General features: G+C 42.1%; 2 protein-coding genes across 3 annotated transcripts in view; one reads left to right on the top strand and one right to left on the bottom strand.

Moving 5' to 3' along the window:
- Positions 1–3,245, top strand: part of LOC112251230 (potassium voltage-gated channel subfamily C member 1) — a 129,292-nt gene extending 126,047 nt beyond the window's left edge. The window contains exon 4 of the mRNA XM_042321860.1: positions 1,322–3,245. Within this exon, the coding sequence (XP_042177794.1) occupies positions 1,322–1,335 (14 nt within the window). The 3' untranslated portion in view covers positions 1,336–3,245. The remainder of the gene's footprint in view (positions 1–1,321) is intronic.
- A 4,551-nt stretch (positions 3,246–7,796) lies between these two features.
- Positions 7,797–14,081, bottom strand: LOC112251217 (apoptosis regulator BAX). 2 transcript variants are annotated; one of them, XM_024422078.2, is made up of 6 exons: positions 13,773–14,081; positions 13,585–13,615; positions 11,092–11,259; positions 10,341–10,485; positions 10,140–10,244; positions 7,797–9,883 (listed from the first exon to the last, which is right to left on the bottom strand). In XM_024422078.2, exons 1-6 carry the CDS (start codon positions 13,792–13,794, stop codon positions 9,740–9,742), a joined length of 615 nt encoding a protein of 204 aa, XP_024277846.1. In that variant the 5' UTR covers positions 13,795–14,081; the 3' UTR covers positions 7,797–9,739. The 2 variants fall into 2 exon arrangements, with proteins under 2 accessions (XP_024277846.1, XP_024277854.1); XM_024422086.2 differs by having other exon boundaries at positions 10,341–10,479; positions 13,773–14,079.
- Between the last annotated feature and the right edge of the window lie 13,632 nt (positions 14,082–27,713).

Here is a 27,713-nt window from a genome sequence, read left to right as displayed (position 1 = left end):
TATTGCAAACAGGATGCATGTTTTGGAATATGTTTATTCTGTACAGGCTTCCTTCTTTTCACTTTGTCATTTAGGTTAGTGTTGTGGAGTAGCTACAATTTTGTTGATCCATCCTCACTTTTCTCCTATCATATCCATTAAACTCTGTAACTGTTTTAAAGTCACCATTGGCCTCGTGGTGAAATCCCTGAGCTGTTTCCTTCCTCTCCGGCAACTGAGTTAGGAAGGATCCCTGTTTCTTTGTACTGACTGGGTGTATTGACACACCATCCAAAGTGTGGTCAATAACTTCACCACGCACAAAGGAATATTCAATGTCTTTTTTTTTACCATCTACCCATTTGGAAAACCTCCCTGGTCTTTGTGGTTGAGTCTGTTTGAAATGTACTCCTCAAACTGTGGGACCTTACAGATAATTAAACCCTATTATTGCACACAGAGTGAGCCCATTCAACTTATTATATGACTTGTTAAGCAAATGTTTACTCCTGAACTTATTTAGGCTTGACATAACAAAGGGGTTGAACACTTATTGACTCAAGGCATTTCAGCATTTCATTTTTTATTAATTTGTAATATGTTCTAAAAAAATCATTCCACTTTGACATTAAAGGGTATTGGGTGTAGGCCAATGACACAAAATCCCAATTTTATCCATTTTAAATTCAGGCTGTCACACAACAAAATGTGGAAAAAGTCCAGGGGTATGAATACTTTCTGAAGTGCTCTCAGCTCTTGGTCTGTGTTTAGCTAAACTAACATTCCTGGTGGGCTGTAGTTCTGTATGGGATTGACCTCCAAAATCACTGACTCAGTCCTCTTTCCTGGAAAAGCACCCTATTGGATTATGACTAACCAATGAATTAAGAGGTAGACAAACACCAGCAGACCTAACAGCCCACAAGAACTGAAACCACCCACGCCAATTGTATTGGTGTCTGTGCGTGTGTCTGTGCAAAACTTACAGGCTTTCCTGCCTTTTCGTATTTTGTGTACATGCATGCCAGATGTGCTTTGCAAAAAACAGGTATTTTGTTTGCTTTATCGTCTATCAATCAGTTGAATCATTTGATTTGCTTTGAACAGTTGTACTCATCATAACGAAACCCATCCAGTCATAGAATCAAACACGTGACTATAAACAATTGAGAATGTGAAATGAATTCAAACTCCAATTCAAGCTCATGTTAGGTTAATCATATCAACTAAACTACCCTGGATCATGTAGGTTTTTAAACATCTAGTCATAGCTGGTTGATTTTCTAGGTTTGCTGGAACTTCCACTGATTCTTCTCCTTGTTTCTCTCCTCTTTTTTTCCAGTGTTGAGTTTCTAAAATTACCCTTTCTGTCCAAGAAGAGGAACAACCTTAGGACACAATTCACCCAGAGCTCCCTACTGGATTCACTGTAGAATGAAGGGATACGTAACCAGAGAGAGAGAGAGAGAGAGAGAGAGAAAGAGAGAGAGAAAAAAAAGGAGAGAGAGCGAGAGAACGAAAGAAAGAAAGAGAGAACTGAAGGTGATGATGAGCGGATGATAGAAGACAAAGAGAGTCAAAAAGATTAGTTCATCCCTCCACACCAGAAGCATCCTTCGTTCCTGTGGACTCCTCAGTCAGCACCATCCCTTAGAAAACAAAACTCCAGACCAATGTGACAGACTTACAGTGACTCTGAGTACCTGGAAAAGCATCACACTGAAACACATACCTTATGTCAGCATACTTTACAGAGTCTTATTATACTAAGTCATTGACATTGAAATCCCAGAAATAATAAAAGAAACAAACAATAGAACAGAATGCCCCTAGGAAAGAGCCAAAGGGTTAAGGGATAGTAGGACAGTGTTCCACAACTTGGTTGTCATCCTACTGTGTCATAGACCATGTATGCTTTTAACCACTGTCAAATGTTCCCATAGACAAATTACATCTTACCGGCTCTCAGATACAGTATATTCAATTGTTTTTAAATCTTCCTATTTAGTACTTCAAAGATCGGACGTACAGTAGGGTAGGCTATATAAACAAGCTACTGCAGTGGTCTGAGATGACTCAACAAAGTCAGCGTGGATGTGACTACAGAAAACGAGAGCCAGGTGCTAGCCAACGGCCAAATACATTTACATCACAGTAATTGTACTGTTTTACAGCCAAACACTATGCAAAGCTATGAGGCTGAACAACCATTGCATCCAGTGACTCTTGAGTCAGCCCGCTATGGTGACACTACCTTCTTATGTTCAGTCAGTCACACCTGTTGGACTGTTTTCATCGATTTTACAGCCCTCCTCTTACCTCTCACAAGAGACACACTTCAGAAGATACTGAATTATGGGCCCCAATAGTAGAGCAACCAGGCATATAGTATACCAGGCCATTGGGCATTTCATATAAACCTGTGCGTAGATCTGAAATACGATACACTCCCTGACTGACTGATGCTGACGCACGCGTGCTGCATGAGAGTGTGTCGGATGACCCTAACAGATCTACTCATCGACCACTTTTGAAGGATTTGGACCTAAAGAAAACCAGTGTGCGCGTGTGAGAGTGTGTGTGCTGAAGAGTTGAGGAGGACGCCAAAGGAGAGAGACACTGGAAGCATCCGCAACGCGCATGCCAAGAACGGGAAGCGACTGCTGGAAAACAAGGACATACATGGCCCTCACCTTCTCGCTCTCAATCTCTCCCTCTCTTTATCTACACCCCTCTGCATCTCAGCATTGCTCCTCCTCCGTAGCAAACTGCATGGCATGATCGGGAAATAAACCTGAAGAACGAAACGTAGAGAACAAAAGGATGGAGAGAGAGACCAGAAAGACTTTATTTTTTAAAACCAAACAATCAAACAATCATTGTCACATCAACTTTTTTCAAAAATATCCAATTGGTAACTATTTGCAAGTGTCAAGATAACAAATGGTCAACTGCTCGCGGAGAGAGTGGCTACTGTAAAGGTCGCTTTCCTTTCTGTAGAAAGAGCACTGCACCTCTGGGGGGATCAGAAAGATTTGCAAGGAAGTGCGAGAAAATAGCGGGAACAGGGTGAACTTTGATAAACAATTCTGGGGAAAAAAAGTGAAAATGCATTTTTATTCCTTTGTTTACCAGCATGACTATTCTGCATGAGTCTACTTCTGCAAGCCCTCACCCCACCCCCTCCGTAAAAAAAGAGGGCTAGGAATTGAAAAAATGAACAAAATCGAGAGGAAACAAAAAATATTTATGTTATATGCAACTAATAAAAAAAAGAAAAAGAGCAGGATTATATTAAAAAAAAAGATCTATATTTTGTTTTGGGATAATAAAAAAGGAATAACGAAAAAAAAATAGGATTGCAAGATACACATTGAACAATGTTTTCTTAGATAAATAAAATACAAACACCACCAAATCTACCAGAGATGAACTATGCGATGAACTTCCCCTGATACTACAACTACTCTACTACTACTTTGATGACTACTCTTCTTGTGCTCTGCTACTTCTTCTTCTACTGCTCTCACTCTCTGGTCCTACCGCCCTGATTGTGTCCCCTGCTGCCAATTCTCTGTCTTCCACCCCACTGTCCATCCAGGTCCCCTCTCCACTGTCTGTATAACTATGTTTAGTTGGACTGTACTCAGATCCGATGGGTCATATTCACTAGGATCCAAACGGAAGCAAACTGCCCGGAACGGGAGGGACTATCCCTGAACTTGTCTAACACGTTTTCCGCTGCAAAGCTGTTTGCTACGGTGTGCACTAATGAATACGACCATGATCGACTCTGTTGTTGTTCTTTCAGTCTCGTGCTCAAGGTGGGAGATGGCAGTTTCACCACCGGGACGCGGTTGTAGACTCTATAAGGTCTCGGCTAACTAAAGCAGTGTAGCGATACCTAGCGGAGATCAGACCTCACACCGTCCCCAGGCTAATTGCCTACAGAGCAATGGGTGAAAGTATCTGATCAAATTAACGAGATTCGCGATGACCTAATACAATAAATTACATCGATTGGATCGTGTAGCCCAATAACACTGTAGCTAGCTAGCACCTGTAGCACTGCACTGACTGGCCAGATAGTGTCATATTAGCTCAGCCCTGATATTGTACTTGTACGATGCATAGCTTTGTACTGCTATGACATAATGTACTGTAGGCCTATTTCCATGATTATAGGGATGTGCATAACGTGTCATTGTGGCATTTAACATAATCCCTCCCCAAGCTCGATAACTCTACAGCCCTTGTGACAACAGTGTTTGTTTTACACATACTGGTGCCCCCTGCGTTGGTGAAGCAGCCATCTTTGCTCCATTTCCTCAGGTGGGGATAGCATATTTCCAGGAAAATTGCTGTTCAAATATGCATGAAGGGAATGCCGAACGGTCTATCTATGCCATCATATTGAGCTTATCTAGATGAATTGTTGTTGTTTCTGTTGATGAACAAAAGCTCATGTTGACCTTCCACCTCCACTGCCTGTTTTGCAGTATGGCTGGATGCATCACACCAGGCACCACCGCATGCTAAACAACAGATTGTGGGGTTTTATTTCCCCCTGTTTTTCCATGTTTATTTTCAAGTGAAAACTAATGTTGCTATGTTCAGTTTCTAGGCCTGTATGTATAGGTCATATCTCGCCAGTCACCACAAACCCTCTAGCTAGGCCTACATCAGAGTTTGGATAATATGCTGCTGATGTAGCCTACTCGTTGTCGCCCTCTACTGGGCTCCAGTGCGTTGCAGGGGATGTAGTTTATCCCCAGTGAAGAGTGTCATCATCTGAGCCGTGGTTCGTCTCTGGTGACACTGGTCTAGCCGAGGGCCAGCAGAGCAGGGTTCATCTCAAGGGTGGTATTTAATGTTACAATGGAGGAGGCGTGTTAATTATGTTTGGGGTCACATTCATTGACCGTGTCAAATACAATTTGGGTCACATTCATTTGCATATTGCTAGTTCATATTTTTGTCTCAAATGAGTGTTAACTTGCCAAAACTGTTGCTTTGTTTCTGTTTGTTTATTTGTTATTACGCAATGATGAAGATTTTGATGATGTTCCAGAGATGCTGGGGGCTAACTGTACTGAGAACTGAGCAACTACCTATGCAAGAGTTTGACTGTAGCATATGATTATACGTCAGTGTTTCATTGTGCCAAAGGAGTTCAGTGTGTTAGGTCTGTCTGTTATGTGGGAGGGTAAGAATGGTAATGGTGGAAAAAAAGGGGCAGCTACTATATCTAGCATGGTGCATTGTTTACTGAAGTGTGTGGGGGTTAAAGTAATTAGAATAGGGGGGTCAGGGGTCTCCCCTGGAGTTTGCCACTCAGGATATGTCCCTGTACTCGCAGTTTTCATTTGATACACTGGATCTTTGTTATTCATCACCTTATGTCTGATTCCTCCCCCTTTCCTTCTCCTCGACCCCCATCCCTTTCATATTCATTCCCTCTCTCCCTCTTTCAACTCCTGCCTACTCCTTCTTTCACTCTCTCCCTTTCCAAAAAAAGTGTATTATGGCACTATGTTTGTTACCAAAAGGATGACTTGAAATGATAGAGACATAAGTAATCATAGATTATGGAAGGATGCATCACTACTAGACATTTCATTCTGAAGATGGAAATGATTGTTTGTGGGGTAGAGAAAGAGAGGGATCGGGTGCAAGGTGGATGGGAAGAAGAGGGGAGGGGCACAACTGGCTTAGGTACAGCTAAAGACAGAGGTGAATGGATCATTCATCCCCCCCCATCATCCTTCTGGTAGCACAACCCACACAGACCGTTCCATTTAAAATGTTGGGGGGGGTATTGTCAGAGCAATAATTTCTTCCAAACCCTCAATTTTGTGGGGGAGTCCAATGCCATTTTACTTAAACTTACTGTCAAAGTAACCTTACCACCTCAAAAAAAAAAAGAACACAAAAAAAAACTCTTAATGTTTCCATCTTGATTTTATAGCATGCATACACACATCTAGTCTCTGAGTTTTGGGATGGGCTTTCACAAAACAGGTGGTGAATATACTGTGAATAACCGCCACCTTATGTGAATGGCTGTACTACCACAGTTGTGAGTCTGACTGTGTGTTAATAGGAATGTGTGTGTGTGTGTGTGTGTTTGTGTGTGTGGGCTACCTGAAGACATGTGAAGGTGGGGGTGTGTGTGATCCAGCTCCTGAACTTGGCCACACCCACTTTAGAGGATTGACAGCTCAACACTTGCATAACTTTACTTGAAACCCAAATACAAAACATATCAAGAGAGGAGCAGAGTAAAGCCAGAAAACCCGCTGTCATATATTCTCTTTCCCCGACGTCTTCCTCCCTCTCATCCCCGTCTCCTATCCCCTTCTCTTTCTCTCCCTCCACACATGTTTGAGGAAGAAGCTCTTTTTGCATCCTTGTTCTTGTGTTTTTCTAACATATTGTTTGAAGTTCAATTCTAATGCATGCGTGGGAGAAAAAAAAGACGACTTATTTGTGAATGGCCAGAATGAAGTAACTCTCTTTTCGCCGGCAATCTCTGTCTTCCTCTTTCTCTGTCAGCCAGTGGTGAGAGGATGGGGGGGGGTATACTCTTAAAAAAAGAAATCTATATCACTTTTTATTATGTACATTTTTTTGTTATATTTTTGTTTTACTGCAGTGTGGCTTGACTGAATTGGTAGAAATACACTGGCTATCTTTCTGTGTATTGCACGTGGGAGGTGAAATAGGCTCAGTTTCATGAGTCCGATATCTTTCCTGATACACACAACAGTCCGGGATATCTCAGCAGTGCTAGTAGCGTAGCGCCAATCTGTCCATTCTGTTACATTTTTACATGTCCATCTGTCTTTTGCATCTGTACATCTCTACATATAATTTTGCCTGTCACTTCTTCTGTCTATAACAGTAGATTATTTATGTACTAATCTACCACTCCAGATACAGATATGTCAATATCATTGCTTTACTTAAATTTGTATCTGTTATTTTTTCTTATGGGGTGCTTTTATTTATTTTCTTATCATTTGGTGACTTGTTTACTCTTTTGTCTGATTTGTGGTTTTGTTGCTGATTTGTGTTATGATTTTTACATTTGAAAGAACATTGCACTACTAGCGCAAATGCAGCTAATGTTTCTATTGGTCCTGCCAACTGTTGTGACTACATCACCGCTAAGGGAATAAGGCACTGGGTGCAGCCATGCCACTTTCCTATCAGGGGAGAAAGAGAGGGAAGACAGAGATGGAAGAAGAGAAGGCTACTACAATAACACTGAATGGGATTTATGCTATAAAGACTGATACTGGATACAATTTTAATGTCATAACACAGAAAGAAAAGAATCAAGAACTGTATAAAATATATTTCAATGGAATGTTTATAATTTACCTTTTATATTTTTGAAACGTGTAAAGAAAAAAAGATTAATAAACAGTAATAATTTAACAAACAAGTTTGTGAAAAAAGAGACTTAAACACAGTTCTATTATTAAAAGTATGAAAGTTTGAAAGTGAATGCTAATTAAACTGAAAAACTCTTCTCCATTGCAGATAGGAAAAATAAAACAAGAATAATAAAACAAAAAAACCCCCCACAAAATTAACTGGAAAAACAAGCAAATCCAATTCAAAGAGAAAACATCAAAAACTCTATAAAAATATTAAAAGCTTATGCCAAAATGTTCTATTTGTGTCCTGTGCATTCTTTGTACATCTAGCTAACAATTCCTATCACAACTGATATTATGGAGCTTACTGACTGACGCTCATGTTGAGGACATTTAGGGGTCATAGTTAAAACATGATTATTACAGCACAAACACAGTCAACTCATATTTATTTTGTTTATCCTAATAAAATGGCACATTTAATACATTACATTCAAGTCAAACATCCCAAATGTTTTTTATTCAAAATACATGTTTCATACATTTTTATAAACTTCAAAAATATCAAATCGGTATTCATGTGTTATTTCTGTAAAATATTGTATTGAAAAATAATATGACCTTTCTGTAAAAAAAACAATCACATAACATGATTGGCTGTCTGTTAGGCTTACACTGGTTTCTCATTTCAGGCACAGATACCCTAGTCTAACAGGATACCAACAAACATGATGATATACCCTTATGGGAAAAACCACATGATTTCACATGTGAAATTTCCACATGTAACATTTTAACATTTGTAACATTTGAAACCATGTGGTTTTGGAACACTTCATGTGATGACATACAGTTTTATTTTATTTGCAGTTTCACATGTGAAAATCATATTTTCACATTTGAAATCGTATATACACGTGAAATAACTGTTTACATGTTGAGCTGAAATGTTCACCTTTGAAAACAAAAGAGACACATGCGAGGACAGTTGTTCACATGTGAAAACATTTGTTCACAATGTATTCAATACAGAGTTCACATGTTAACACCACCTTTCACATGTGAGAATAACATGTTTTCACCACACATGTGAATTGCAGTTTCACATGTGAAAATCAAATTTTGACTTTCACATGTGAAAAACTTTCAAATGTTGTGAGGTATAGTTTCATGGTATCACATGTTGAAATGTTGCAAATGTGCAATTTCATATTATCACATGTTGCTTTTACATGTTGTCATATTAACTTCCCATAAGATCACATTAAAAACGTGAAATTCATGTTTTTTCCGTAAGGGTAGTGACGCAAAATGTACTGAGCTCTGCCCCAACACTTTGGTTTCATGACTGTAGGTTAATATATACAGTGCCCTCAGAACGTATTCACATCCATTTATGTTACAGCCTGAATTTTAAATGGATTACATTGAGATTTTGTGTCAAAGGAGAATCATGTTTTGAGATATTTTGTTTTTACAAATGAATTAAAAATGTCTTGAATCAATAAGTATTCAACCCTTTTGTTATGGCAAGCCTAAATAAGCTCAAGAGTAAAAATGTGCTTAACAAGTCAAAATAAATTGCGTGGACTCACTCTGTGAGCAACAGTAGTGTTTAAGAAGATCAATAATCAAGAATAATCAATCAGATTAACTGAAAACTAAAATAGCAGTGCAGATGGCTCTCTTTTTCCAAGTGCAGAGATGTAATACAGTATTTTGTGTTGGATTTAATACTTTTCCCCATTTTAATCCCACTTTGTAACAACAGAATGTGGAAAAAGTTGAGGGGTGTGAATACTTTCTGAAGGAACTGATAAAAAAAAGAGTTACATTTTATTTAAGTTGAGGTAAATTGACTGAGAACACATTCTCATTTACAGCAACGATCTGGGGAATAGTTACTGGGAAGAGGGATTAATGAGCCAACTAGAAGCTGGGTATGATTAGGTGGCCATGATGGTATGAGGGCCAGATGAATTTAGCCAGGACACCGGGGTTAACACCCCTACTCTTACGATAAGTGCCATGTGATCTTTATTAACCACAGCGAGTCAGAACACCCGTTTTAACATCCCATCCAAAAGACGGCACCCGACAGAGGGCAATGTCCCCAATCTTTGCACTGGGACATTTTTGTTTTAGAGCAGAGGAATGAGTGCTTCCTACTGGCTCTCCAACACCACTTCCAGCAGCATCTGGTCATCTTATTTATCCGGAGCAAACCAGAAGGTAGGTAGGTAAACAAATGTATTTGTGTGTGCGTGTGTGTGTGTGTGTGTGTGTGTGTGTGTGTGTGTGTGCACGCCCACACGTTTGCATGTCATGTCAAACAATTGCGTTTGAACCGGAGTGGGACTGTGTATGTGTGTGTGTCAGGTCCTCCTGGCCAGTTTCCAGGTGATAACACTACCCATTATGACACCTCCGAGGAAGACCAGGATGAGCCCTGAGGACCGGGCGCTCATAGAGGATATCCTCTCCACCTGTACACGTGCCAGCGCAGCGAAACTGTTCATCTGGGAAGAGAGAGAGTTAAAGAGGGGGAACAAAGAATGATGAGGAGAGAGAAAGTGGGAGGAGAGAAAGAGGGGGGAGAAAGTGAGAGAAATCAATGACAATCACAGTTCAGTTTTCTTTAACAATAGTTAATACCACGTCATACACAACAACCAAGACCAAGTTTATATTAATATAGAATATTGCCCATTCTGTTAACTTTAATACAAAGGGGAAACACTACGGGGACAGCCTCTGATGGAATCTATATCTTACCCATCCTCCATGTTTCTGGATCCAGTCCAGTAATTTGCTTCTGAAGTACTCCAGAGTCCACTTCAGAATGTCCTTCACTAACTCGGGGAGGTGAGCAATCACCACCTAGCAGAGATGAAAAGAGTGATTTAATACACACACAGTGATTGTACTGTATATTCAATAACAATAACAAAGTAACAAGAACACTGTATAACATACCTTGACAGCTATCCTCCCTGCTACGTAGAACAGCACAGCAATTCTCTCCCAGGTGATTTGACCGTCCTCAAATACCTTTTCTACCAAATTCCAGTAGCTGGTCTTGCTGGTCATTTGCCCCACCATTCCATCTATCACACTGTTGCTTGGACAGGCGGGTTGAGGGAGGTAGGGTAGTAATTAGACTACTGACTTAGACCATTGTAAACTAACACACAGATAGACAAGCATACTCTATATTCATATTTGTTTAGCTACCCAGCAAAGCAAAATTGATTCCGTGAAAGTTCCCAGAACATTCGTTAGGTTGCGGCAAATGTTCTCATTACACAAAAAAAAATGTTCAGTTGTGCTGATAATTAAACAATGTTTGTAATAAAACATTTGCCTGATGTTGCAAGAATGTTCCCAGAACACATTTAGTCTGTTTTTATTATTACATTAACTGGAAACTTAATGAGAACATTTGGGGAATGTTCTGTTGTGGTTATTACAAATGTTGTGCATAACATTTTAATGAATGTTAGAACATTCCAAGGACACTTCATTTAAATTGTTTTCTGAAGAAAAAAAATTCTAATGTTAGATAAAACCTTAACTTAATGCGAATCTTCGATAATGTTCAGAGAATGTTCCCAATTTGCTGGGTAGTCTATGCATCAAATTAATCAATGTGAATTCACATAACAACAGTTTGAGAAATGTAACAGGTACTGTAAAACACAAAACAATGGCTCCAATATCAACTGACTCGTCCAGCTCCCTGTTCTCCTTGAAGGCGTCTCCGATGGTACGTATCATCACAGCCAGCTGTAACACCATCTTCTGCTCCTGCTCACTCTCCAATTCCTGGGTTTCTGCGGAGACCACTACCGGGACCTCTGATGACAACATCTCATCCAGCTGCTCCTGCATCACTCTGGGGACGAGAGAGCATTCTGGTCCAGAACCACTCCTTCTTAGAGCACATACCCTGCTGTAGCCTACTGTGTGTCAAACTAAACAACTGTTGTCACGACACACGGTGTCTGACGGTTTTCATTTCTTCCTTTTGTCAATTCCCAACCCCATGGAAAGTGCACACATGCATAAACATCCAAGCAAGAGGTTGGAAGCAGCCAGTGGTATTAAGTCCTTAAGTAAAAATATTTAAAGTACTACATAAGTCATTTTTTGGGGGTATCTGTACTTTACTATTTATAATTTTGACAACTTTTACATTTTACTTCATGACATTCATAAAGTTTTTTAAAAACGTTTTACTCCAATTCACACACTTTTCAAGAGAACATCCATGGCTATCTCTACTGCCTCTGATCTGCTGGACTCACTCAACACAAATGCTTTGTTTATAAATTATGTCTGAGTGTTACTGTGCCCCTGGCTATCCATAATAAAAAAAACAAGAATTGTACCATATGGTTAGCTTAATATGAGGAATTTGAAATGATTTCTACGTTTACTTTTGATACTTAAGTACATTTTAGCAATGCATTTACTTTGATACTTAAGTACATTTATACCTGAATATTTGTAGACTTTTACTCAAGTAGTATTTTACTGGGTGAGTTTCACTTTTACTTGAGTAATTTCCTGTTAAGGTATCATTACTTTTACAAAAGTATGGGTACTTGGGTATTGGGTACTTTTCCCACCACTGGAAGCAGCCACAGGTTTACAGCTACACTACCGGTCAAAAGTTTTAGAACACCTACTCAATCAAGGGGTTTCCTTATTATTTGACTATTTTCTACATGGTAGAATAATAGTGGACATTACAACTATGAAATAACACATATAAAATCATGTAGTAACCAAAAAAGTGGTAAAAAAATATATATATATATATTTCAGATTCTTCAAATAGCCACCCCTCACCTTGATGACAGCTTTGCAAACTCTTGGTATTCTCTCAACCAGCTTCACGAGGTAGTCACCTGGAATGCATTTCACTTAACAGGTGTGCCTTCTTAAAAGTTAATTTGTGGAATTTATTTCCTTCTTAATGCATTTGAGCCAATCAGTTGTGTTGTGACAAGGTAGGGGGTTATACAGAAGACAGCCCTATTTGGTAAAATACCAAAGTCCACATTATGGCAAGAAAAGCTCAAAAGTTTCTTCAAGTGCAGTCGCAAAAACCATCAAGCGCTATGATGAAACTGGCTCTCATGAGGACCGCAACAAAAATGGAAGACCCAGAGTTGCCTCTGCTGCAGAGGATAAGTTCATTAGTTACCAGCTTCAGAAATTGCAGCCCAAATAAATGCTTCACAGAGTTCAAGTATCAGACACATCTCAACATCAACTGTTCAGAGGAGACTGTGTGAATCAGGCCTTCATGGTCGAATTGCTGCAAATAAACCACTACTGAAGGACACCAATAAGAAGAAGAGACTTGTTTGGGCCAAGAAACATGAGCAATGGACATTAGACCGGTGGAAATTTGTCCTTTGGTCTGCAGTCCAAATTGTAGATTTTTGGTTCTAACCACTGTCTTTAACCAGTGTCTTTGAGACACGGTGTGGGTGAACGAATGATCTCCACATGTGTTTTTCCCAACGTAAAGCATGGAGGAGGAAGTGTTATGGTGTAGGGGTGCTTTTCTGGTGACACAGTCTGTGATTTATTTACAATTCAAGGCACACGTAACCAGCATGGCTAGCACAGCATTCTGCAGCGATACGCCATCCCATCTGGTTTGGGCTTAGTGGGACTATCATTTGTTTTTCAACAGGACAATGACCCAACACATCTACAGGCTGTGTAAGGGCTATTTTACCAAGAAGGAGAGTGATGGAGTGCTGCATCAGATGACCTGGCCTCCACAATCCCCCGTCCTCAACCAAATTAAGATGGTTTGGGGTGAGTCAGACCGCAGAGTGAAGGAAAAGCAGCCAACAAGTGTTTGGCATATGTAAGACTGTTGGAAAAGCATTACAGGTGAAGCTGGTTGACAGAATGCCAAGAGTGTGCAAAACTGTCATCAAGGTAAAGGGGGGCTATTTGAAGAATCTCAAATATAAAATATATTTAGATTTGTTTAACACTTTTTTGGTTACTACATGATTCCATGTGTTATTTCATAGTTGTGATGTCTTCACTACTATTCTACAATGTAAAAATAGTAAAAAATAAAGAAAAACCCTTGAATGAGTAGGTGTTCTAAAACTTTTGACCGGTAGCGTAGGTGTGTCCATATGATGCATCTTTGATTCGTTTTGAGTATCTGTGAAAGTGAGCTCACCTTTTCAGCAGGACCTCTCCTACTCTGTCATCTGTTGAACAAATAAAACAATTAAATCAAAATCGGCTTAGGTCGTCAACATAAAAAACAATTCTAAATGTCAAATAGAACAGAATCTTGAAAGCTAGCAATAACAATGTACTGATAACTTGGATGTGATGAGACATTGCACTGGCAGAACTAGCTACCTGATGTCTCTACACACGCCATTGGCAGTCCACACCCAGCCCGAACGATAACGTTAGCTAGCGAGCTGTAACTTCAGAAAACTTCAGTATAGTAACTGTAGTTATTATCTTGTAAACAGGATACAACTATTCTAGCTCTATTTGACAGACGATGGTTGTTGCTGTTTTATCTCTATTAAGAAAATATGGCATTCCTTTGAGATAATATGCAGAATCAAAAACACAAAACAATTAGGAATGGCCTCTGACGACAACAAGACTGAACAGTCGAATGAAAGCGGAGAGCAGACGAGCAGCCAATCCGCGCGTGCGCATTGTCAATATGAGTCCTCACGCTAATGTGTCCGTATGGAAACTGACTACCATACACAACTTGCTAACTGATAGCTTCTTTAGCTAGTTGATTTTTGTCCGGCAAGCTGAAGCAGAGAGGGCGGCAACTAAGCTAGTGAGGGTGGGGGGGTTAGCGCGACAGGGCAGAACAACCTTTCTTCAGGCAGCTCCCCTCCTTTGTAAAGGACACCAGCAGTATGGTCTCTATCATTGAATCTCTTGATCCTCTCCCTGAGAATACCTTGTTAGTTACTTTTGATGTTGAGTCATTATACACTAATATTCTACACGAGGGCGGTATTGAAGCTATGGAACATTTTCTTCTGCAATGTGACCCTAATGAACTACCTTCCAGTGCATGCATTGTAACATTGGCTGAAATAGTACTTAAGCATAACTAGTTCATGTTTCTGAATGATTTCTTTATTCAGACGAAAGGTACTGCTATGGGATCCCCCATGGCTCCTAACTATGCTAATTTGTATGTGGGTTACATGGAGAAACAGTCTATTTTCAATCCTCTCAAAAATGTTTTCTTGCCTCACATCATTATTTGGAAACGGTATATTGATGATATTTTTGTGGAGGGGTGATGCAAAACAGCTCCTGGGGCCTGTTGCACAAAACTAGGATAAGGGATTAAGCCAGGATATCTTGGTGATCCTGGCTCAATTGATCCGTAATCCGGTTGCACTAAAGATGGATAGGGGGCAGGAGGATATGTTATGGTATAAATTACCATGGAGATTTATTCTGTGGAGCTAGCCTGCTCCAGACCAGGCTAAATTCCAGGATCTATTTAATCTCATCCCTAATGTCAGTCAGCAGTCACCACAAATGGAAACCAATAGTTATTTCACTGCTCACTATACATTGTTATCACATATAACTAGACCCACTGTTATTATTTAAACGTTTGTGATCATTAATTTCAATGATTTTGGATAAAAAATGATTTTTAGATGTTGCTATCATTAGATAATTTACAGTTTCCCATAGACTATAAGGCTATATATATAAAATGATAGAATATTAGGGCCACAGAGGGGAAAAAAACACAAGTCATAATATTGTAACCAGTTGTTTTAAAGGAGGACAGTTGTTAAAATGACAGATGTGGGGCATTTCGTGAAATTGTACTTCAGTATGGTTTCATAAACAAAGACATGCTGATGTGCCAGAATATTAAGTATCACATTGTCATAAGTATCAAAACTGTAAAAACAATATGTAGCTTTTCTGCAGAAAGAACCAGCCTCATAAATTTATGACTTTATCCTTTTTCTTCAGTGTGGCCCTAGTACTCTGTCATATAAACAAATACACATTCCATATGAATATAAAAACACAATGTGTAACATTATGTTCCTTTATTGAATAAGGACAAAACAAAGCAGGTAAACCATCAGCTCCTTTCGAAACTGAAGTCACAGTGACTCTACAAGATGGAAAGCACAGAATCCAAGCATATTATACAAAATGATACATACACATTCAAAGGTCTGTATATAACACACCCTGCATGTCTGCACACTAAAATAAATGCAGGACAAATCCATACACATCAACTGAACAGACAAATGAATGGATGCAGTAGCCTCCCTGCAGCCTTATATTACACACAGTATACCGCACAAACATCATAAGAGGCCAAATTCGTCAAAAAACGCACCCAAAAAAAAACAAATTCCTCTGCCACCGCAGGACATATTTAACCAAAATTGAAAGCACACATACTAACTAAAATAATTCAACACATATTGGTCCCTCAGCAGCCGACCACTGTCGTCATCAGGGAAGATTGCCGGATTGTCCCAGTCCATGGCTGGTGGCACTCTGGGGGCCCTCTCCTTCCTCAGGCAGGCCACATTGTGGAGGACAGCACAAGCCACAGTAATATCACATGCCCTAACAGGGCTGACCCTTAATTTGTGAAGGCAGTGAAAGCGTGCCTTCAGGAGGCCAAAGGTCATTTCAACTCTGGCCCTGGTCCTGGCATGGGCATGGTTGTAGGCCTGCTGTGCTTCCTGGGGGTCTGTGAAAGGTGTCAGGAGAAAAGGCTGGCAGCCATACCCCTGTCTCCCAGCAACACACCAGAGAATTCACCTGTCAACACAAAATCTCATCATTACTACCTCATAAACACAGTGATATTCTTGACACAGCCATGATGGTTATAAATAGGGGTTGTGTGGCTTACCTTGTCATAGGCACTGATAGATTTCAGAGGCCCGAAAGATTCTGGAGTCATGGACTGAGCCAGGCCATTTTGCCACAACATTGCTGATCACACAGTCAGCATTGCAGACCATCTGAAATCATAAGATGAGGAATATTACACCAATCAATGCACATCACTGGCAATGCAGAGTGTTCGTCAATGGACAATATCAAAAGTTATGTTCACCTGAACATTAATGCTGTGAAAGGATTTCCTATTCACAAAATCGGCCTCATGGGCACCTGAGGGGCTTTTATCCTTATGTGTGTGCAGTCCACTGCACCAATGACATTGGGGAAACCTGTCACACAAAGTAATGAGTATCCTACTATGTGTTAACAGTTGTCCTGTAATTTGTAGATCCTCTTACCTGCAATCCTATAAAACTCCTCTTTGATGTCACAGAGTCTTCTGTGGCCAGGGAAGGAGATGAAGACATCTGCTAATGCTTTGATAGCCAGACACACACTCCTTATTGTGCAGCAAATTGTGGCCTTGTTCAGCATCCCCCACTGAGTACAGGAAGGCTCCACTAGCAAAAAAGCGCAAGGCCACACAAACCATTTGCTCCACACTCAGTGCATGGCTCCGTGCAGTGCGGTGCTTAATCCTGGGACCCAGTAGTCTGCATAGATACCTGATGCCATCTGCAGAAAACCTGTATCTTTCATATAGATGGTCATCAGGGAAGGCCAGTGGGTCCAACCGGTCCCTGAAGACCCTTTCTCGCCTGAAGGCTCTCCTCAGCACAAGTGCTTCTTCATCCACCACATCTCGCACGAATGGGCATGCCATTGTCAGAGCAGAAAGGAACACACAATTTTGGGCCTTCATATAGGCTAGTGGCCACACCTGGTGCTGGGGGGTGGGCAAAAGAGGGCGATGCCTTATAACGATGACTTGGTTGTACTGATTGCTGGGAAAATAAAAAAACCTTAGAAAGATGCCACCGTCCTGTGTGCTCACAATAAGAGCTCATATGTCATGGCTCACTTGACTTTACGAGAATATACCTAATTTTTATTTTGAGCTGTGTCATCTTCTTGGAGCTGGGGGAGGAAAGAAAAATAATGATTAATACATTTGTGTTACAGTTAGCATACAGTGTACATTGAAGGCATATCTCACCTCCCTCTCAAGTTTTTTTTATTTCAAGGTCCAGTTTCCTAATTGTCCTCTTTTTTATTTCGAACTCCAGTGCAAGATTTTCCATCTTTTTCTTCTTGTACTGAATGTCTATGTCTGCCAGTTCTATTTGGCGCCGGAGGTGGTTGCCATACAACTTTCTGATAGCTTGTGAGCTCTGTGAACACAATACAATTAGCGCAGCTGGAATTTGGCAGGATGTGGTGTCCTTTTATTAATACGCACTATGTTGCCAGGCTGGTTTTCCCACTGTATAGCATCTGGGTCCTGTAAAAGAAATTAGATTTTTTGATTTTGATGAGGACTCCTCACCATTGTAGAGTAAATAGTACTTTCACAGTCTTAACATGATACCTCATGCCTTCTGGAATCCAGAGAGATGGTCTCCTCCTCATCATCGTCTCCATCATGTGCTGTTGCTGCTGCACTGGGGCCTTCACCCTATCACATTTAAATCGGATTCATATTGAAGCTAGTAGACAAGACATGCCAGGCCTACAGTATGCCTTTGATGGAGTACTCACTGGATCAGCATCGTCTGGTGCTTGTGCTGGTGGCTCTAACAGGAACACAGTGCTGCCAGACACTGCAAGGCAATAGGTAAACCAAAGTCAGACAGTCCAAATTGATTCAATATGAATGTGGTTGTATCCCATGTAGAGATGGAAGGACATACCTTGAATGAAGCGGGTGGCATCTTGGGAGGAACCTATGCTCGTCTCTTTCCCCCAGGGATCCCCTCTAAGACGGGCCTGCCTTTATTTAGCTCCAAGGCCATGTCCTCTGCTGGGGTAAGGTCAGCCTTTGGTGACCCACCACCCGTGCCTTGTCTGTGGGTATTCTTTTTCACTGCTAAAACAGTACAGACAATGTGTGAGCAGGCACCTTCTGGGTACAATATATGCTTGTGCTTTGTTAAATATTAGTCAGGGACCATACCATTCTGCAGAATGTTCTTGTATTTGATTTTGACCTGCTGCCATGTCCGTTTTGGCCCGTTCATGTTTAATCTACACACACACACACACACACACACACACACACACACACACACACACACACACACACACACACACACACACACACACACACACACACACACACACACACACACACACACACACACACACACACACACACATTTAATGGAGTCACACTGCAAAAATTACTTGGTATTTTTGTCTTGTTTTAAGTAAAAATATCAAAAAATGTATCATAGCTTTATACAGTGTGATGGAGTTACTTTACACAATTTCACTCATATCTGCAGTGCATTTCAATAAAAAATTTAACCGTTTCATAATTACAGTACAACTGCATTTTTGGAGATGTGAATTAAATATTTGAATTGTAATTGTGATGTTTCAGCGGAGCGGTGAGTGTGTAATTGTGCACTACTTACGCATTCAGGCGGTCTGCAATACTTTGCCACGCTTTTTCTCTTTGCTTTATCACTGTGGCGGTGTTGCCTTTCTTCTTAATTATATCTTTTACCTCCTCGTATGCCTCCATGAGGATTTGTGCTTCCGACGGGGAAAAGTACGCGGCTCTAGTTGCCATGGTAAATCAGTTAATCTGTGATCTGTGGCGGGGTCTATTTGAGTGAGCCGTGAGCGCGCACCTATCCAGGATTGGTTTCACCTGGCTTTAATGAATCCGTGTCTGCTCATCCTGGCTTGGTCTTTGTGCAACCAATTAAGCCTGGACGCACATGTTTTGGCTTCATTGAGCTCAGCTGAGTCATTTATCCCGGATGTCTTAATTCTACTTTTGTGCAACAGGCCCCTGCTCTGAGCATCTGAGATTTACTATGCAATCTGATACACGTCAAATCAGTTTTCTTGATCTTCTGATCTTGTGTGAAGATAATGTTCTATACACTGATCTTTACAAGAAGCCTACTGATCGTAACAGTTTGTTGAGGGCTGATAGTTGTCACCCACTTCCCTTGAAAAATAGTTTGCCCTACAGCCAATTCTGTCGAATCAAAAGAATTTGCAAAAAACAATCCGATTTGAACAGAAATATGGCTGAGACGCAAAGAAAGTTCAAGGAGAGGGGTTACAAGAATGATCAGATTAATATTGCCATTGAAAAAAATTCAAAAACAAAACGAGACATGACCTTTTTCAAGGTCAGTCTCGCAAAAAGACGCATTCTTGCGTTCTAACTACCCGCTATTCAAAGTGCTCTGAAAAGGGAATTGTTCACAAACATTGGCACATCCTAAAATCCGATGATAGTCTCGGTAATGTGTTTTCGGACCTTCCCTTGGTCGTATTCTCGCGGGGCAGAAATCTCAGAGACCAAATTGGTAAACTCTGATTTACCACCCCAAGATATTCCTGAACAACGTCTATTTGCGCCCCTACTGCATGGAAATTACAAATGTAATGGCTGTGCTCAATGCAATGGCACTTATAAATATAGATCCTTCAAACACCCACAAACAGGGAAATCGATCCCAATAAAAGGTGTTATTACGTGCTCCACTAAGGCAGTTATTTATCTTGTAACTTGTCCTTGTGGTAAAAATTATGTAGGTAAAACAAAGCGCGAATTAAAAGCACGTATCTCAGAGCATCGTAGCACCATTAGGTGTAAAAACTTTACTTATCCAGTTGCGGCCCACTTCTTGGAGGCAGGCCACCCGATTTCGTCTCTGCGTTATATTGGCATCGAACATGTCACCCTCCCTAGGAGAGGGGGTGACCTTGATAATTTATTGTTAAAACGAGAGGCTGCCTGGATCTTTCATTTAAAGACACTTGCGCCCTTCGGTCTCAACGTAGACTTTGATCTGAAGCCATTCTTGTCATTATTGTGATTTTGCCATTGTAATTGTTTGTAAACTTGTGTAGTTAAATGAATCTATGATCGTATGCTATCCATTTGTTTGTATGCTGTTCTTTGTTTGACATTTTAATATTTGATTATTAACCAATGGTATTAGGCCACTCTTGGCCATGATTACAAACACCTGTGTCTTTTGACACTATATAAACGAGTCATCCCGCAGTGTTTGTGATTATACCCTGATGAAGACAGCTTGGCTGTCGAAACGTTGGTATTACATTTTTGCATCTGAGCTCCTAGAGTGTGCGGCTGTCTTTTATTTTCAAGCACTTTGCAGTTCGTCATGGGGAACTTTTCTTTGGGTATCTGAACTCACAGATTTAGCGAAGTTAGCTAGCATTAATTTTGGTTAACACGCTGATGGACTACAGAGCAAGAAAGCCAGTTCTGATACATAGTATCATGTTGATGATCAACACAAGTTAAAAGTTACTTCTTGCACCATTGTATCATGACTGGCAGCACCACCAACACAATGCACGATATCTTTCAATCAATGGAGTACGGACCGTGTAGTTCCAGCACTGTGACTGCTCAGGTAAAAACAACACCAACATGTATTTGTTGCATTAGTGTCTAGATATTCTTTGCATATGTTTAAGTATGACACAAAATACATTGAGGTGATTTTACTCGAAATAAAAGTGTTAGCATATCAATGATATCACGTTTTTCTTTCTTATCACGCTTTACACCATGTTTTAGATAATAGGATTTCTGTTAGCAGGCTATTACCATGTGAACTTTATTACTGTAACTCAGGAGGCAGACACGCCTTGGGTCAAGTTAGATAATATTTAAAAAATATATATTTTGCTAGATTATGTGCTGTAGGATGTGCTTGTAAGTGGGGTGGGTATAATTTGTTACATTTCAACGGGAATCTGTTCCAGAAACTTCGTAAAGTACAAGGTTGCCAACAAACAACGCATACACAATAGCGCGATCAATTCACCTAAGCTAACTAGCTGCCGAATAGGCATCCACTCACCACGTAGTTTATTCTTAATATATGTCCATAGGTTACCAAAGTGAGGACAGACATTTTTCGGAATTAACATGGTGAGTGAAAAACTTAATGAAATGGCCCACGTCCCTACCGACATCTTATTTGCCCGCTATTCAACTTTGTATGTGTTTGTTGGCAACATTGTTATTTACAAAGTTTTTGGAACAGATTCCTGTCGGAATGTTCCACAAATTATACCCACCCTGAAAAGTGTACCCTGACCTCACTACTCTGTCAATGGTTGATACTCCCTAGGGGCACTTTTATTTGATTGGCTACTGTGTTGGTGTCAGTCTCTGCAGCCAATCAAATGTGAGCTCAACTCAGAATTGGTCATGTATTCCCAAAAAAAACAATTTGTTCGTTTCTTTCTGTTTAACTTTTAAAAATTTGTTGTACATAATGTTGCCGCTACAGTCTTATGACTGAAAATAACTTCAAATCAAATCAAATCAAATTTTATTTGTCACATACACATGGTTAGCAGATGTTAATGCGAGTGTAGCGAAATGCTTGTGCTTCTAGTTCCGACAATGCAGTAATAACGAGCAAGTAATCTAACAATTCCAAAAAAAAACTACTGTCATACAGTGTAAGGGGATAAAGAATATGTACATAAGGATATATGAATGAGTGATGGTACAGAGCAGCATAGGCAAGATACAGTAGATGATATCGAGTACAGTATGTAAACCAAGTGGCATAGTTAAAGTGGCTAGTGATACATGTATTACATAAGGATGCAGTCGATGATATAGAGTACAGTATCAACGTATGCATATGAGATGAACAATGTAGGGTAAGTAACATTATATAAGGTAGCATTGTTTAAAGTGGCTAGTGATATATTTACATCATTTCACATCAATTCCCATGATTAAAGTGGCTGGAGTAGAGTCAGTGTCATTGACAGTGTGTTGGCAGTAGCCACTCAATGTTAGTGGTGGCTGTTTAACAGTCTGATGGCCTTGAGATAGAAGCTGTTTTTCAGTCTCTCGGTCCCAGCTTTGATGCACCTGTACTGACCTCGCCTTCTGGATGGCAGCGGGGTGAACAGGCAGTGGCTCGGGTGGTTGATGTCCTTGATGATCTTTATGGCCTTCCTGTAGCATCGGGTGGTGTAGGTGTCCTGGAGGGCAGGTAGTTTGCCCCCGGTGATGCGTTGTGCAGACCTCACTACCCTCTGGAGAGCCTTACGGTTGAGGGCGGTGCAGTTGCCATACCAGGCGGTGATACAGCCCGCCAGGATGCTCTCGATTGTGCATCTGTAGAAGTTTGTGAGTGCTTTTGGTGACAAGCCGAATTTCTTCAGCCTCCTGAGGTTGAAGAGGCGCTGCTGCGCCTTCCTCACGATGCTGTCTGTGTGAGTGGACCAATTCAGTTTGTCTGTGATGTGTATGCCGAGGAACTTAACTTGCTACCCTCTCCACTACTGTTCCATCGATGTGGATGGGGGTGTTCCCTCTGCTGTTTCCTGAAGTCCACAATCATCTCCTTAGTTTTGTTGACGTTGAGTGTGAGGTTATTTTCCTGACACCACACTCCGAGGGCCCTCACCTCCTCCCTGTAGGCCGTCTCGTCGTTGTTGGTAATCAAGCCTACCACTGTGTCGTCCACAAACTTGATGATTGAGTTGGAGGCGTGCATGGCCACGCAGTCGTGGGTGAACAGGGAGTACAGGAGAGGGCTCAGAACGCACCCTTGTGGGGCCCCAGTGTTGAGGATCAGCGGGGAGGAGATGTTGTTGCCTACCCTCACCACCTGGGGGCGGCCCGTCAGGAAGTCCAGTACCCAGTTGCACAGGGGCGGGGTCGAGACCCAGGGTCTCGAGCTTGATGACGAGCTTGGAGGGTACTATGGTGTTGAATGCCGAGCTGTAGTCGATGAACAGCATTCTCACATAGGTATTCCTCTTGTCCAGATGGGTTAGGGCAGTGTGCAGTGTGGTTGAGATTGCATCGTCTGTGGACCTATTTGGGCGGTAAGCAAATTGGAGTGGGTCAAGGGTGTCAGGTAGGGTGGAGGTGATATGGTCCTTGACTAGTCTCTCAAAGCACTTCATGATGACGGATGTGAGTGCTACAGGGCGGTAGTCGTTTAGCTCAGTTACCTTAGCTTTCTTGGGAACAGGAACAATGGTGGCCCTCTTGAAGCATGTGGGAACAGCAGACTGGTATAGGGATTGATTGAATATGTCCGTAAACACACCGGCCAGCTGGTCTGCGCATGCTCTGAGGGCGCGGCTGGGGATGCCGTCTGGGCCTGCAGCCTTGCGAGGGTTAACACGTTTAAATGTCTTACTCACTTCGGCTGCAGTGAAGGAGAGACCGCATGATTCCGTTGCAGGCCGTGTCAGTGGCACTGTATTGTCCTCAAAGCGGGCAAAAAAGTTACTTAGTCTGCCTGGGAGCAAGACATCCTGGTCCGTGACTGGGCTGGGTTTCTTCCTGTAGTCCGTGATTGACTGTGGACCCTGCCACATACCTCTTGTGTCTGAGCCGTTGAATTGAGATTCTACTTTGTCTCTGTACTGGCGCTTAGCTTGTTTGATAGCCTTGCGGAGGGAATAGCTGCACTGTTTGTATTCAGTCATGTTACCAGACACCTTGCCCTGATTAAAAGCAGTGGTTCGTGCCTTCAGTTTCACACGAATGCTGCCATCAATCCACGGTTTCTGGTTAGGGAATGTTTTAATCGTTGCTATGGGAACGACATCTTCAACGCACGTTCTAATGAACTCGCACACCGTATCAGCGTATTCGTCAATGTTGTTGTCTGACGCAATACGAAACATCTCCCAGTCCACGTGATGGAAGCAGTCTTGGAGTGTGGAGTCAGCTTGGTCGGACCAGCGTTGGACAGACCTCAGCGTGGGAGCTTCTTGTTTTAGTTTCTGTCTGTAGGCAGGGATCAACAAAATGGAGTCGTGGTCAGCTTTTCCGAAAGGGGGCGGGGCAGGGCCTTATATGCGTCACGGAAGTTAGAGTAACAATGATCCAAGGTCTTTCCACCCCTGGTTGCGCAATCGATATGCTGATAAAATTTAGGGAGTCTTCTTTTCAGATTAGCCTTGTTAAAATCCCCAGCTACAATGAATGCAGCCTCCGGATAAATCGTTTCCAGTTTGCAGAGAGTTAAATAAAGTTCGTTCAGAGCCATCGATGTGTCTGCTTGGGGGGGATATATACGGCTGTGATTATAATCGAAGAGAATTCTCTTGGTAGATAATGCGGTCGACATTTGATTGTGAGGAATTCTAAATCAGGTGAACAGAAGGATTTGAGTTCCTGTATGTTTCTTTCATCACACCATGTCACGTTAGTCATAAGGCATACGCCCCCGCCCCTCTTCTTACCAGAAAGATGTTTGTTTCTGTCGGCGCGATGCGTGGAGAAACCCGTTGGCTGCACCGCTTCGGATTGCGTCTCTCCAGTTAGCCATGTTTCCGTGAAGCAAAGAACGTTACAGTCTCTGATGTCCCTCTGGAATGCTACCCTTGCTCGGATTTCATCAACCTTGTTGTCAAGAGACTGGACATTGGCAAGAAGAATGCTAGGGTGTGGTGCACGATGTGCCCGTCTCCGGAGTCTGACCAGAAGACCGCTTCGTTTCCCTCTTTTTCTGAGTCGTTTTTTTTTGGGGTCGCTGCATGTGATCCACTCGGTTACACTGGTTGTAAGGCAGAACACAGGATCCGCATCGCGAAAAACATATTCTTGGTCGTACTGATGGTGAGTTGACGCTGATCTTATATTCAGTAGTTCTTCTCGGCTGTATGTAAAGAAACCTAAGATGACCTGGGGTACTAGTGTAAGAAATAACACGTAAAAAAACAAAAAACTGCATAGTTTCCTAGGAACGCGAAGCGAGGCGGCCATCTCTGTCGGCGCCGGAAATTAAGACTTCTGTACATCAACTGCGATTACTCACTATGGCCTGGCAGAATCCTTTTTTCCTTTAACGAGCCCGATGTGAATGATATACTGCTATCCTGGGAACAAGCCCATATCCCTGTCATTTGCATGAAGACAAGCAGAGGGAAAAAAAGGGGTAAGAGGGCGGGCTGCCTTCTGAGAATTCTTAGGCGATAGAATAAACCCAACTTCCTTCCATTCTGCTAGCAAACGTGTGATCTTTGGAAAATAAAATAGATGACCTACACTGAAGATGAAACTACCAATGGGACATTCAAAGCTGTAATATTTTATGCTTCATGGAGTCGTGGCTGAACGACAACATTATCAACATACAGCTGGCTGGTTATACGCTGTACCAGCAGGATAGGACAGCGGCGTTGGGTAAGACAAGGAGCAGTGGACTATGTATTTTTGTAAATAACCGCTGGTGTATGATAGCAATAGCTCAAGACTTCCTTACTTATCTCAAGATAAGTTGTAGACCACACTATCTACCTAGACAATTGATCTGTATTTTTCGTAGCTGTCAACATACCACCACAGACCGATGCTGGCACTAAGACCGCATTGAATGAGCTGTATTCCCGCCATAAGCAAACAAAAGGCAGCACTCCTAGTAGCCGGGGACTTTAATGAAGGGAAACTTAAATCTGTCTTAACAAATTTCTATCAGCATGTTAAATGTGTAACCAGAGGGGGACAAACTCTGGACCACCTTTACTCCACACACAGACTCATACAAAGTTCTCCCTTGTCTTCCATTTGGCAAATCTGACCATAATTCTTTCCTCCTGCTTACAAGCCAAAATTAAAGCAGGAAGAAACAGGGACTTGGTGTCTGATGAAGCAGATGCTAAGCTACAGGACTGTTTTGCTAGCACAGACTGGAATATGTTCCTGGGATTCCGCCGATGGCATTGAGGAGTACACCGCATCAGTCATTGGCTTCATCAATCAGTGCATCGACATCGTACCCACAGTGACTGTACGTACATACCCCAACCAGAAACCATGGATTACAGGCAACAACCGCACTGAGAAAGGCTAGAGCTGCTGCTTTCAAGGAGCAGGACTCTAACCCGGAAGCTATGCCCACCAACGAACCATCAAACAGGCAAAGCGTCAATACAGGACTAAGATCAAATTATACTACACCGGCTGTGACGCTCCTCGGATGTAGCAGGGCTTGCAAAGGGAAGCACAGCCGCGAGCTGCCCAGTGACACGAGCCTACCAGACAAGCTAAACTACTTTATTTAATTTTGGAGGCAAATAGCACTAAAACATGCATGAGAGCACCAGCTGTTCCGGACGACTGTGTGCACTCTCCGCAGCCAATGTGAGTAAGCCCATTAAACAGGTCAATGTTCACAAGGCTGCAGGGCCAGGTGGATTACAAGGACGTGTACTGCGAGCATGCGTTGACCAACTGGCAAGTGTCTTCAGACATTTTCAACCTCTCCCTGTCTGAGTCTGTAATACCAACGTGTTTCAAGCAGACCACCATAGTCCCTGTGCCCAAGAACACTAAGGTAACCTGAATGACTACCAATCCGTAGCCATTAGGTGCTTTGAAAGGCTGGTCATGGCTCACATCAACACCATTATCCCAGAAACCCTAGACCCACTCCAATTTGCATAACGCCCTAACAGATCCACAGATGATGCAGTCTCTATTGCACTCCACACTACCCTTTCCCACCTGGACAAAAGGAACACCTATGTGAGAATACTACTCATTGACTACAACTCAGCGTTCAACACCCAAAGCTCATCACTAAGCTAAGGACCCTGGGACTAAACATCTCCGTTTTCAACTGTATCCTGGACTTCTTGACGGCTGCCCCCAGGTGGCAAGGGTAGGTAACACATCCGCCACTCTGATCCTCAACACAGGGGTAGGCCTGATCACCGACAATGAGGTCAGAGACCTGGCCGTGTGGTGCAAGGACGACAACCTCTCAAGACAACGGAGATTGTGGACTACAGGAAAACAAGGACCATTTTATTTTTTGTTTAATTTTACCCCTTTTTTTTCTCCCCAATTCTGTGGTATCCAATTGTTAGTAGCTACTATCTTGTCTCATCGCTACAACTCCCGTACGGGCTCAGGAGAGACTAAGGTTGAAAGTCATGCGTCCTCCGATACACAACCCAACCAAGCCGCACTGCTTAACACAGCACACATCCAACCCGGAAGCCAGCCGCACCATTGTGTCAGAGGAAACACCTGGCAACCTTGGTTAGTGTGCACTGCGCCCGGCCCGCCACAGGAGTCGCTGGTGCGCGATGAGACAAGGACATCCCTACCGGCCTAACCCGGACGACGCTATGCCAACTGTGTCGCCCCACGGACCTCCCGGTTACGACAGAGCCTGGGTGCGAACCCAGAGTCTCTGGTGGCCCTTAACCACTGTGCCACCCGGGAGGCCACGCCCCCATTCTCATCGATGGGGCTGT

The sequence above is a fragment of the Oncorhynchus tshawytscha genome, linkage group LG01 (assembly GCF_018296145.1).
Source record: "Oncorhynchus tshawytscha isolate Ot180627B linkage group LG01, Otsh_v2.0, whole genome shotgun sequence".
Lineage (NCBI taxonomy): Eukaryota > Metazoa > Chordata > Actinopteri > Salmoniformes > Salmonidae > Oncorhynchus > Oncorhynchus tshawytscha.
The sequence above is the reverse complement of the archived record's forward strand: the minus strand, read 5'-3'. Positions and strand labels throughout refer to the sequence as shown.

What these genes read in the sequence shown, in the direction of transcription:
- LOC112251217 (XM_024422078.2), bottom strand. Translation starts at nt 13,794, where the DNA reads ATGGCGTGTGTAGAGACATCAG. An exon ending in GAGAACAGGGAGCTGGACGA is followed by an intron (nt 10,486 to 11,091) that starts GTCAGTTGATAT and finishes CGCCTGTCCAAG; the next exon opens with CAACAGTGTGATAGATGGAA. An exon ending in TCCAGAAACATGGAGGATGG is followed by an intron (nt 9,884 to 10,139) that starts GTAAGATATAGA and finishes CTCTCTTCCCAG; the next exon opens with ATGAACAGTTTCGCTGCGCT.